This window comes from Papilio machaon, chromosome 21, assembly GCF_912999745.1.
Source record: "Papilio machaon chromosome 21, ilPapMach1.1, whole genome shotgun sequence".
Classification (NCBI taxonomy): Eukaryota; Metazoa; Arthropoda; class Insecta; order Lepidoptera; family Papilionidae; genus Papilio; species Papilio machaon.
This window is the reverse complement of record NC_060006.1, coordinates 328,651-341,067: the sequence shown is the minus strand read 5'-3', so window position 1 is coordinate 341,067 and position 12,417 is coordinate 328,651. Positions and strand designations below refer to the sequence as shown.

The following is a 12,417-nucleotide window of genomic DNA, read 5'->3' as shown; positions in this document are numbered from 1 at the left end:
AACTGTTAAATTACCAACCTTGAGAGAAAACGGCGGATTTTTTTAAGCTCTAGGCTTGCGCGAGAATTTGTTAGATGCAGTCGAATGACGGGATTCGAATCCAACTCGGTGATCGGATGTCCTTATTTTAAACCATTAGGTTTGTTAGAGGTTAAACGTTTCGTGTAGTTTTTTTTTATTAAGGTTAAGGGAAACAAACGAGTCGCCACCTGTACCAAGCACCAAAATAGTGAAGTTACCGTTTTCCCTGCCTGACCTGCCTCCCTTAAATCGACAGAGAAGGGGACGCACAGAAATAGGATATTTCCCCATCCATCCTATACGTCCCCTACTCTGCTTAATCCACTGTCCGATGACTACGACTCGTATATATTGCATTTTCATACAACCGGTCGCCCACGCACTTTACGGACGGAATTTAAAATTTAATTTTCGTTGTAAGCAAAGCAATGTTAGTGAAATATGTTTTTTTTTTTTCGGTATTATATACATACTGCAATTTTATTAATTGTAAAGTATAGTTAATTAGACTATTAGTTTATTGCTGTAGTTTAAATTGTATAACATAATACAAGGGAATCCGAACAGCAATCTGTATGTGTTAAATAAATAAAAAAATCTAATATATTCCTTATATTTAAGTTTTATTTCCAACTTAGAGATATACATATATCAGAGAAAAACATAATTTTCATTATATTGTTTCAGTGAACAAAAAAAAAACAAATAAAAAAATGCATGCTTTGACAATTCGTTAAATTCTATTTATGAATAACACACTTTATAAAACAAAAATCATATTTAATTCTTAGATTCTGTTTGTTTTTTTTTATAAAATAAATATTTAGATATTGTTACTACAACAAAACAAACATTGAAATAATCTAAATTTCTTCCACATATGAAAATAACATAATTTGAATGTAAAATTAGTTATTCAAAAAGTATTTATTTTAATATATTCCAATTTATTTACAGCCATTTATATTTCTTATTTGTTATAAAATAGAAAAAAAACATTCATATTATATAATATTTAATTACATAACATAATATTTAATGATACTATGTACTAAATACAACATTAATAACTATGCTTTCTTGTATTCAATTCTCTCAACTTTAACCTCATCACCTAATAGTTTATATACATATGTAACAACTGTGGCACTCTGTATGTCCATCAGTACAAAAGATGGTGTTGGATTCCTGAAATAAATAAAAAAAAACTTACAACCAACAAGACATTTCACTAAAGATTCCGGAAAGTTCACATTTTTATGTGAAAATTATAGCATCCGATGTATTACTGATTATAATTTACTTGAACCAATATTTTAACTGAATGAAAATGTGGGATTCTTTAACTCGCTGTCATCAACCTGCCTCGTGGACCCTATAGAGGGTCGGCATAGTATGTACTACTCCTATCTCTATCAGCCGTCATATCTTAATTTAGCTTTATCCTCTTTCACACAATCCATCCATACTTTCTTTGGTCTTCCTACCTTTATAACCATCCACATTCAATCTCATAACTTTTTTGTTTATATGAACATCATCCACATAACATGTCCAAACAAAAGTTAACGTAATCTTCTGCTCCTTAATTTCTTGATAACTGACGCTACTTTCAAACTTTCTCTGATATACACATTCTTAACTATATATTTTCTTGTTACACCACACATCCATCTTAGTATACGCAGCAATACATATAATCTTCTTTCATCCGAAAACTCGGTGGCTCAACATTCAGATACATACAATACTATAAGTCTTAAGATTGACTTCTTTTCTTACTGTAAAATCTTATAATTGATCATACATACAGTGCTATTGACTCAATCAGCAAGTTCAAATTGATATATGAAAAACATAGCTGCATTGAAAGTATTAAGTTGTAGGAAAGAAGCACGACAATTTGTTGACTTATAAATTAAATTTGAATAATACTCTACATTTTAAAGTTAACGTCAAATATTACCTGAATAGTGGACTGTATGCTCCAGTAGCAGATCCAGGGTTGATATAAAACTTATTCTCATGCTCATATGCTTCAAAGCGGTGCGTGTGGCCCGATATCAAGATGTCTACGTCCAGCTGCCTTTGCACCAGAGCCAAGGACTCTTCGTCCCCCCATGGAACCACCTGGTGACCATGGATCAGACCAATACGGAATTGGCCTACTGTTATCACTTTCTGTTCTGGATATGTTGAATTCTGGAAAATCACAATTGCAAGTTATAATTATATTTTGCCGTTATATATGACCTGAGAACAAAAAATTTAAAGCATTCATCATCTTAAATCATAAGAAATCTATTGGGAAAAATTTGACATGTTCAGTGCCTCCAGCCAAAGAGAATGACCACAGAGAATACGTAAAAATGTTCAATGCAAAAGAAATATAACTAATTACTACATAGCCATTGTAACACATTACCAGTATTAGATAAAAAAAATTACATCAGTAGGTTATACTTGCCTCATCAAAATCCCCTCTAACAACATGAACATCACTGGCCAATGTCTTCAAATAATCATATGACTCCTTAGTGCACAGGTTACCAGTGCACAGAATATGCTGTATGCGGCCTGGCAGTAGAAGCTTCTTGAATTTTGGTGGCAGGCTACTGCATCTGTGCGGAATGTGTAGATCTCCAAGCACCAAGACTAACTGAAAATGTGTGAATTAAAATACCTTAATTACAAAGACATTTAACAATAGATCAGATATTGTGAACTAAACTTTTCTGTTTAAACACAACCTCTGGTTTTATCTTAGTAGTCCAGTGACATGTTGAGATGTCTGATGAATTGACCAAAATTGTAAATAGCTCCCTGAATTGTCAGTGTTATGAAATAAAAATAATATAAAAACGATTATTGATGTATTAATATCTTTATAACATTATATTCTATCCAAATCATGTTTTTCAGATGCTGTAATTTATTTTAATTCTCCATTAAATATTATTTCAGGACGTAACTAAATATGTTGATATGTTGTTTTGACAATCTAATAAATAACATTGTTGTTGATATGCTTAAACTGTCGGAAGGTAAGTGCTGCTAATGCCCTCTCTTTATATTACATTTGAATATCTTTGCTTAATTATTTGGATTTTACAACAAACATAGGATGTTTCTTGATGTCTCATTTTACTCAACTTATGTACACAATACGTATTTTTAGTATTGTATTTTGTAAGTATATTATTGTAGTTTAAGATTTATGAAGACTTTAACAATTGTGTTGAAGGATTGAATCAGTGATCATATTTCTGTAAAATTCTGTATATATTCCTCACAATTATTTATTAGAAATTTTCATGTAGTGCAGTCCGATTACTTCTAATAGAAACTTATCAACAAATTAAACTTATCCGGTTTGGTGTAATTGTACTATTAAATATATTGTATGTACTTACCATTGTATTTGGAATAATGAATTAATATATAGGATTTAATATAGGACTGTTTTGTATTAATATAAATAAATTGAAGTTCTAATTGATTTGAGTATCAAAAACTTCAGATTTCGTGTCTAATGTTTAATTAATCCTCCCACTTTTTGATGATACAATTGAAAAAAATATAAAATGTGTTGTATACTCTGTTTCCAATTTGACAGCTTGACATTTCAATTTTTGCGTATTGTCCATGGTTATACAAAGATAATGAAATAGTTAATGTTGATTCATAGATGATATTGTGTATTGATTGATCGTTGATCTTTATCTGTGAGTAAAAATTATCAAATATTAAAACATAGTTTACTTCGGAAAATTACAAGATAGGAAAACCCCATCATCTAATTATGTGCAATTTGTTAACGGACGTACTATAATTTTGACGTTTGACAAAATGTTTGGTCCATTAGAGATTAGAGGGCGTTAAAGTGCTGTCAGCCAGTGTTGCCATGTGCCTTTGAATTTCTACCATTGCCAATCCATTAAAGACATAGTACTAATACATTTATTCACTTAGAATTCATTTGTGTTACAACATTAATAAGGAGGTATGACAGTCTGCCTGTGCCAGTACGTGAAGAATATGTGAAGTACAGATCTTTTACAAATAAAATTGTAATACAAGTTTACGGGTATTACAAAATTTGTCTTGGCAACCTTCTATCACGTCACTTTTCTCTATTCTCTATTCTTTGTGAGTGGGCTGGCTTAGAATTGGTGAATTTCATGGTGTTGTGGGTGACACATATACGTAGAAAAAATCTAGTGTAAGAACACCAAATTGGCACCAACTGCTGGGAAATGGAATCAATGGAATATGAGCTCGCAAGAAACCTCACTCTGTTGTTCTTCGTGGAACGCCTGCTCGACAAAGGCGAGCCGAGAACGTTGCACGATCTTTCCTGTCAGTTTGGTGCCAAAGGATTCACCAAGGAGATGCGTCAGATCGCCGGCGGGTCGCAATCAGGCTTGAAAAAGTTCCTGGCTCAGTACCCCGCGTTGTTCAGCATAGACGGGGACTATGTTGATATCAACACATTCCAGAGGCACCCGAGTGGCGGCGGCGCGTCGTCCAACAACGACTACATCGAAGAGGCGAAGGAGTACTTTGCTAGCAAGATGATCCAGTACGGTGAGGGTACAGAGGTGCCTATAAAAAGTCTCCTGGGTCATCGCAGCCAGGCGTCTCCGCAGGTACGTCACATCTCTGGTCAGCGCATCAAAGAGTTTAAGGACTTTCTCCTGAAACACCCCGATACGTTCCAGATTATCGATGATAATGTCGTTCTAGTCAGTGAGAATCATAGAAGAGGTAACACATGCAGCAATTCTGAACAATTTCATAATTTACCCGCAGCTAATATAAACACAGACACTGCTCAGCAGCTGCTGGATTATGTTGCTCAGTGCATAGAGGCTAAGGGCCCTGTAATGGTTGACCAGCTTTTTCACTTGATTGTGTCACGTTTCCCACAAGAGTACTGGTACCAAATGTTCAAGACTCCAGCGGACTTAAGTGCTTTCTTGAAAATATTCTCTGATAGCTTCCATGTTCAGTCAAATCTTGTCACACTAATTAGTAAACCAAAAATACCTGTCATGTATCTTAATGCAAAATCAAAAACAAAGACTGATCCACCAAAGCCTATAGTGGAGGAGAAAGCAATGTCGCCTGCTCCACCTGTAGTGGCAAGTCCCACTCCTTCAGACGGCAAACAAAGCCCTGCAAACAGAATACTCAGTCCTGTAGAATCTCCCCGAGGTCCACAAGCTAATATAGCTAACCAAACCTTAAAGCAGCGGATCAATTCTATTGTCATAAAAAATTTAGCAGAAAATATGGTCAGAGACAGAGTCAACAATCATTTGAATACTCGCAGTCCTGAAGAAACAAATGGTACTTCTATTAGAAATAATATGGTGGGAGAAGCATGGAGGCAACGAGTTCTTCAGTCTGCAACTGTTATAGCTAATGTCAGAGAGTGTGCCACACTCATTGATAGCATAATGAACCCTAAGCGACACACAAAGAGCATAGTTTCCTTTGATTGCGAGGGAATCAACTTAGGTATTAAAGGTGTCTTGACTATGTGTCAAATTGCTACTATGAATGGTGAAGTATACATATTGGACATAATGGCTTGCCCTGGAATGGTTGTTGAAGGCAAAATTAAAGAATTGTTAGAAAGTGATAGCGTAACAAAGATAATACATGACTGCAGAAATGACTCAGTCAATTTACACAATCAATTAGAGATCACTTTGAAGAATGTTTTTGATACCCAAGCGGCCCATGCTGTCCTGCAATTGCAGCAGCAAAATATACCTGTTTACAAAGTAAAAAATCTCAGCCTGAATGCACTTTGTGAATTGTACAATGCTCCCATGAACCCTATGAAGGAACAGCTCAAGAATGTTTATCGTAGAGACCAACGCTACTGGGCCAGGCGGCCTTTAACAAAAGATATGATAATTTATGCTGCATCTGATGTTTTGTCATTAATTAATCCTGCAATTTATGCCTACATGTCTGCTAATATAAAACCAGAAAACCAACAACTCTTTGAGGAGCTAAGTAATGAACAAGTGTTTATGCATATACAACCTACTGAAGTAAAATTACGTAAACGTCAGAGGAAGATAAACACAGAAGTTGGTGAACTAAAGCATAAACTGGCAGAGTCTACAAAGAATATAGTGCTAAGCAATAGAGAAATAAGATTATTAAGATACTTAGAGCTCACAGAAGAAGAGAAAGAAAAATTGAAAGGTTGTCATAAAATTTCCAAAAAATTGGAGAAATTGGAAGCAATCGGTCATGAAAAGGACAGCGATTCGGAAGATGACGAAAGAGAAAACGAGATGGCTAGCTTAGAATCAAATCCTTCTGATTCTATTTCTTCCCCACATTCAACACAACCTCCTAGCCTCACCGAGTCAATGCAAATGATGGATGAGATTTTATCAGATACAAACATGGATAAGGTGGAGAAAATAAATCGTTTAGAAGCTATCTTATCAGCTGTTGCACCACTCAGCGGGGAATTGGAAGATAAGTTTTCACAAACAATGGAACAAACTCTGCCTCTACTGAAAAACAAAGATTGGTCAAATTTGAGCCAAATACTAAACATAGGTGATGGGGATAGAAAGAACTGTTGCTGCAGATGCCATAATTCAACTCTTGAGGATGCACAGTGCAATAATGTCAATGAAACAAAGAAGACAGAGATTGGATCACAAACGCTGAGCACAGGTGACATTGTCATCACAAGGATCCATTTCCGTGAAGAGGACAAGTTGAATGAAAGGACACTTGATGCCACACCCTTCAGTAAACGGGTAGGCATAAATAATTCATCTTGATGACACTCAGTCATGCAATTTGCATTTCCATATTTCTGAGTGCCACAACTTAGTTTTGAAACTCTTCTATATGTGATCATAATTTTTTTTGTAGTTATTAAATTAAAAAAAATGTTTAACCCAGCTATCAACTAGCCTCTAATACTTATAACGGAGGAGCGATGATAGCAGTGAGTTGAGGAATTAATTAATATAGTTTCAATTGTGATGTGCATTATCAAGTGTATTGGCATATAGGGTTGGTACCTTCAGAAAGTTTTATTTAGACAATTTTTGTCCCCTTTTTTATTCCATAATCTTATTTTTATTTCAAATGAAATATTTAGTTAAACCTTTAAATTTTTAAAGATTTAACTTAAAAGTAAAACAAAAAATCTGTTAAAGATAAAATATTAAAATAAAATATTAAGATATTTTGTAGTATGTACATAGTTTTGTATTGTATATTTATTACATTGCATTATTTATTATGAATTTCAAGTGAAATTCCAACATATAAACTTTGTAGTAATTAATAAGTTTGTAAAGTAGCATGCACTTTAATGGATTTTAATTTTTACAATTGTTGAGGCAACCCTGTCTCGTTGTGTGATCATTTGAGCGAAGATGTGCGTATACACTTGAATAAATGTAACGGTAAACTGCATAAAAGAACAAGTATTTAATTCCTTCATGTGGAATTATCAATAAAGTTTACAATTATTTATTTAGGCTATTGCCTGTTGTAAAACGGATTTACCATGTGATAGGTTAAATGGCCTTGATTTTTTCTCGATTCACTTTGGATTGTATATAAGATAAGAATCTTTAGCTTACATAACAATTGTCATACATCAATGACTGATGGATTTTACAGATGGGTAAAACAATTGAAATATGCCTACATATCTGTTTATGGGTTCAGTGTTAACAAATTGTTGACTATCATGGCAATAATAGGTATACAATAAAAGTTTTATTGTTCAGATGTTTAACTGAAAATTATTTAGATTTTATTCTAGTGAATTAATTAAATTTTATAAGGTAGGCATGTTGGTGCTTGGTGAGACATAGTTGGTACAGTAGAGCTATACAAATTCGTATTAGCATTTTGCATGGTTGTTGGGGTATCTTGTGTATTATTTATCAAAATAATTTTGTGCCTTCAAGTCATATCCGACGATCGCCTTTCGAAAGTGAACGACTAGGATTTTGATACATATTTAAGTAACTTTTACAACTTAGTGTCAGTGCTTTAACTAAACTCGAAATTAAAACCTCATATAGAAGCTTTTGTTACGTGTTCATAAAACAATGTCTATGGTAGCTTCCATTAATCGAGAGTAGACCTATTTGTAAACATGTTACTTCTTTCGAATAGTTTATTTTTGTGTTATAACTTAAGATATGTTAATAATAATACTAAGGTGATATTCTGTACTAAGCCTTTTGTTTTTAGAGCTTACTTTTGGGTAGCCTGTCTAGCTTTTTATATACTTATCAGTATTGTGGCCATCCCAAATTAATTTATATCCTGACAGCAGAGCTGGGCATTAACTCGTTAATCCGTTAATCGTTAATTAACGAAGTTAACATTTTGCTTAACGGATTAACTTTTAAGTTAACTTCAAAAAGTGTTAACGCTTTGTTAACTTCCGTTAATAAAAGTCCGTTAATCGTTAAATTAGAAACTTGGAGACGTGCTGTCATTTTGTTTAAATTACGTGCCACGCCACGCTCGTAGGTTCAACTATGTTGAGCGACTGTCGGCGACTCGAATGGTGAACGAACGAGTTGATAATTGATATATGTGAAATTCGCGTGCAACTGTGATGCATCAGAGCGTCCGGGAAAGACGTGACCAACAGGACAAAATCAAAAGAAGGTTCGAAATAGTATATTTCATAACGAGTATATAAAAGCAAGAGTATGTAATAGCCCACATTCCGAACGCTCTTCGTCCCTACAATACCCTCCAATCCCTTTTTGAGCAACTGTATTAAGACATTTTTTTACTCGTGCTTTTTCTTTAGCTTTTCCAAACTCGTGCGATCTCTTTCCCAACTGTCAAAATAATGTCCATTAAAAAGAAAAAACCAACCACGAAGTTTTTACAAAAATAAATCATTGAAGTTTTTATGATTCATGCAAATATTGCTAAAAAGAAGCTCCTTATTTGTTACAATGTCAGATTTAATGATTTTATTCAATGAATTAGGTTAGGTTTCATTTTATTTGATCTCATTAAATTTCATTTCATATCATAAAAATAATCTACTGAAAACTTGGCCGTTTGGGCATAGTTCCCTTTGCCTACCCAGAATGGGTGAATAAAACAAAAAAAATCTCTGTTTGTATTCTTTTACGGTTGGCGCCATTTTTCAAACATTTGTTACAACACAACAGTTAGTTGAGTTTATTGTGTTTTTATTATTCTATTAAATTGCTTCATTTTTTCGCAACTGTATTAAAAATAGTTGTTCAGTGAACGTGCGGAACTGTCATTAGAACTTGTTTCAACTGTCAACCCTCACCTTCGGCTGCGCCTCGGCTTGGGTAGACATTTGTCGGAACTCTTTGCAATGACAGGCTTTCCGCACTCGTAATTAAATATACTATAATGCTCTAATACTATGTCTCTTCTCTGTCTCTTGTCTCTAATACTAATGTGTTATAGAATAAATAGTCAAATTACTATTTTAAACAAGTGTCGCCACAAAAGTGTGAAATTAGTATGTACAATTTTGGTATGGTTAACTGTTAACGATTAACTTTAACTTGCGTTAAATTTTCGAGAATTTAACGCTTTAACGATTAACGAAGTTAATTTTTTAATTAACGAATTAACGATTAACGAAGTTAACTTTTCGATTAACTGTGCCCACCTGTGCCTGACAGCTTACGTAAATACCATTAAGTATTTATTTAACCTCTGCTAGCTACTTTTTTTTTTTTCACTGTAACATTTTTTACAAGTTTAGTATTGTATTGTAGTGGATGTAAACAAATTTACCACTTTTTTATGTATACATTTTGTGCCTTATACACTGCACAATTTCTAGAAAAATGTAGTGTATACATTTTTGTATCCTAAACGGTGTTTCAGTGCCACAAAAATATGCTTAAAGTTAAGAAAAACATTTCCATAGGCAATTTTTTATCTTCCTTATATGCAATCTGTTGACTAAAATGCAACGGTTTTGGCGGGAAGTTTACTGTTCCTATAGTATGAATTGTTGCTGATGAACTTTGAAGTGTGGCAAATTGACCGTTTACTGATTTGCACATTGTTTATGTTTATTACAAATAAAAAAAAGTTGAAAATAGTGTGCGTTCTATTATTTTAAAATACCCTCATTTGTATCCTGTAGTAAAAAATGGATTCATCACTTAGGGAAATTATAAGACAAATTACATATATGGAATTCAGTTTAATTTTTTACTTAAAAACAGTGCTTAAATTTTTTTTAGTAAAATTCTTACTGGAATTACTCCGAAAAGGAAATCTTAACTAAAAAATTATTCATATGTCTATTAACAATAAGAGAAAGATAGTAGTAGATATTCGAAATGCATTATGGTTTTCAACAGCTCTTAGGAAGTGTTGCGATATTTTTAAGCCAATTATCAGGTCACGGCCCTAACGAACTCAGCCACGAGCCAACAGCTTAGTATTACAATAATTCACCGTTTCATATTACTTATTCTTCATTTTCGTAAAGGGAAGAAATTTCAAATACCACGATAATTTTGTAACCGCGATACTCAGATTCAGCCTTAAAATTTATTTAGTTTATAGTTGAAAAGTAGATTTTTTCTCTACATACAACCCGACTCACTTAATATGCAAAAGATACGTACTAGTAGAAAACTAAAACAAGCAAGTACAATCTACAACAGGACACCTGTTCACACATAAAAATATTCTTAGAAAAACACGACTTATTGTGCTCAATGGTATTAAGTAATAATTTTCATATATATACAAATAGATTTAATGCATAAATACTTTTAGAAAAGATGTTCATAATGTGATTATAACAGATGTGAAACCCGCTCAATGTCGACCTGCCGTCTGCCGTAACCAAGACGTTACCTAAACCTTGGCAACACACATTTTTATTCGCACAAAACATTTACCACGTGGTCCGAACTGACTGCCTCACTCAGGCGAAACCCTGAAGCATAAACTATAAATTAAAAAAAAAAATTTACAACACCGATACTTTCTGAAGCCCTTTGATGTCGACAATTCCACAAAAATGTTCCATTGCTGACCATTGTCTCGCATTCTCGCTGTTTCACTCAGAATCAGAATTGCTCTCATTGTTAGAAATAAACGAAAATATTATGTTATGGGACATTAATTTTCCTTTTATATCCACCATTAATATAATATACAGGTAGATAAACTTTCTGTGAAGTTGCTAAAAACATAACGGATAACATAAAATCAGACATCCAATTTTTATTGTAAGCTTTTTAACCGTTTAAAACATGTTAAGTTTGTTTTCATATTAGTTGTTTTGTTTGGTATCCTTGACATTGTAATGAAACCTGTCATATTATGAACCTTGCCTCGGATTACAGAAGACGGTGTACAGTATATTAGCGGATATCTATTGACCTTGTGGTGGGGTTCTTACCCCTATTAAACTTAAATCATCTTATTCCTATTACGAAAAAAGTTTTATTTCAATTCCCTCCTATCACCTTGCAAATTAATGACTAAAGCCTCGAATTAAATATTAAACTCGTTTATATCAAATCAATTAAACTTTGCGGGTTACAAATAAGGAATAAACCAATAGAACAATGGTTGGTCTGTCGCAATGCAATAGTAGGCAAGGTTCGCTCGCACAAAGAATGCGACAAATACTTATTAGAATGCAAGATTGCACCTACAAAGTGCACAGCGCGCAATGAGATTAGAAACAACAATCTATCGACTGGTCAGTCAATAAGGACACGCAGATGGAAACGTAGGCATTATCATCGCAAACGTACGAACGTATAACTGTATAATACACACACAGATAATACACAGTACACTGTACCGTGCTCTTGTGTTTGTTTCCGCACATAATCTGCGATCTGTCGAAGCTTATGTAATTCCTTTTAATATCTTAACACCTGTCCGTGGATACTGATTTGCATATAACTGCGCAGTTATAAATATTCGATGATTTATTATTAGAACACCTAATACGTAATATTAGTGTTTTAGTTAAAAGCTAAAATAATAAAGATGTCACGGTCTTTATAATTTATAAACTAATCATGGTCGTGATGATTTAATTCGGTTGCATTTGAATATATTTGTTTCGACATGATCAAAATATTGTCTATGTTAGCAAGTTAGCATTTTAGTGAAACAAGAGTTGGCGCGAAAGTAAACGAAACGCTTAGGCCACAACGACAGTTAAATTAACACATTTAACATTTTATATCCCATAAAAATATAATTAGATAATTAATACGTCACCAGTTATGTAGACTCAAGTTAAACAACTTGGAATATTTATATGAACAGTTGCCAACGGTTTCCAAAAATAATCAATGATGCAGACCTCTTTTTACCAAGTTATTGACATAT

General features: G+C 33.4%; 2 protein-coding genes across 2 annotated transcripts; one reads left to right on the top strand and one right to left on the bottom strand.

The window, feature by feature from the left end:
* Positions 1 to 1,087: 1,087 nt before the first annotated feature.
* Positions 1,088 to 3,574, bottom strand: LOC106713061 (vacuolar protein sorting-associated protein 29). Its single transcript, XM_014505767.2, has 4 exons — positions 3,435 to 3,574; positions 2,489 to 2,680; positions 1,988 to 2,223; positions 1,088 to 1,209 (listed from the first exon to the last, which is right to left on the bottom strand). The coding sequence occupies exons 1-4, from the start codon at positions 3,435 to 3,437 to the stop codon at positions 1,092 to 1,094; spliced, it is 549 nt and encodes a 182-aa protein (XP_014361253.1). The 5' UTR covers positions 3,438 to 3,574; the 3' UTR covers positions 1,088 to 1,091.
* Positions 3,575 to 4,032: 458 nt separating this feature from the next.
* On the top strand, positions 4,033 to 7,124 carry LOC106713060 (egalitarian protein homolog). The gene has a single exon (XM_014505766.2). The coding sequence runs from the start codon at positions 4,278 to 4,280 to the stop codon at positions 6,840 to 6,842; it is 2,565 nt and encodes an 854-aa protein (XP_014361252.2). The 5' UTR covers positions 4,033 to 4,277; the 3' UTR covers positions 6,843 to 7,124.
* The last annotated feature ends 5,293 nt before the right edge of the window (positions 7,125 to 12,417 follow it).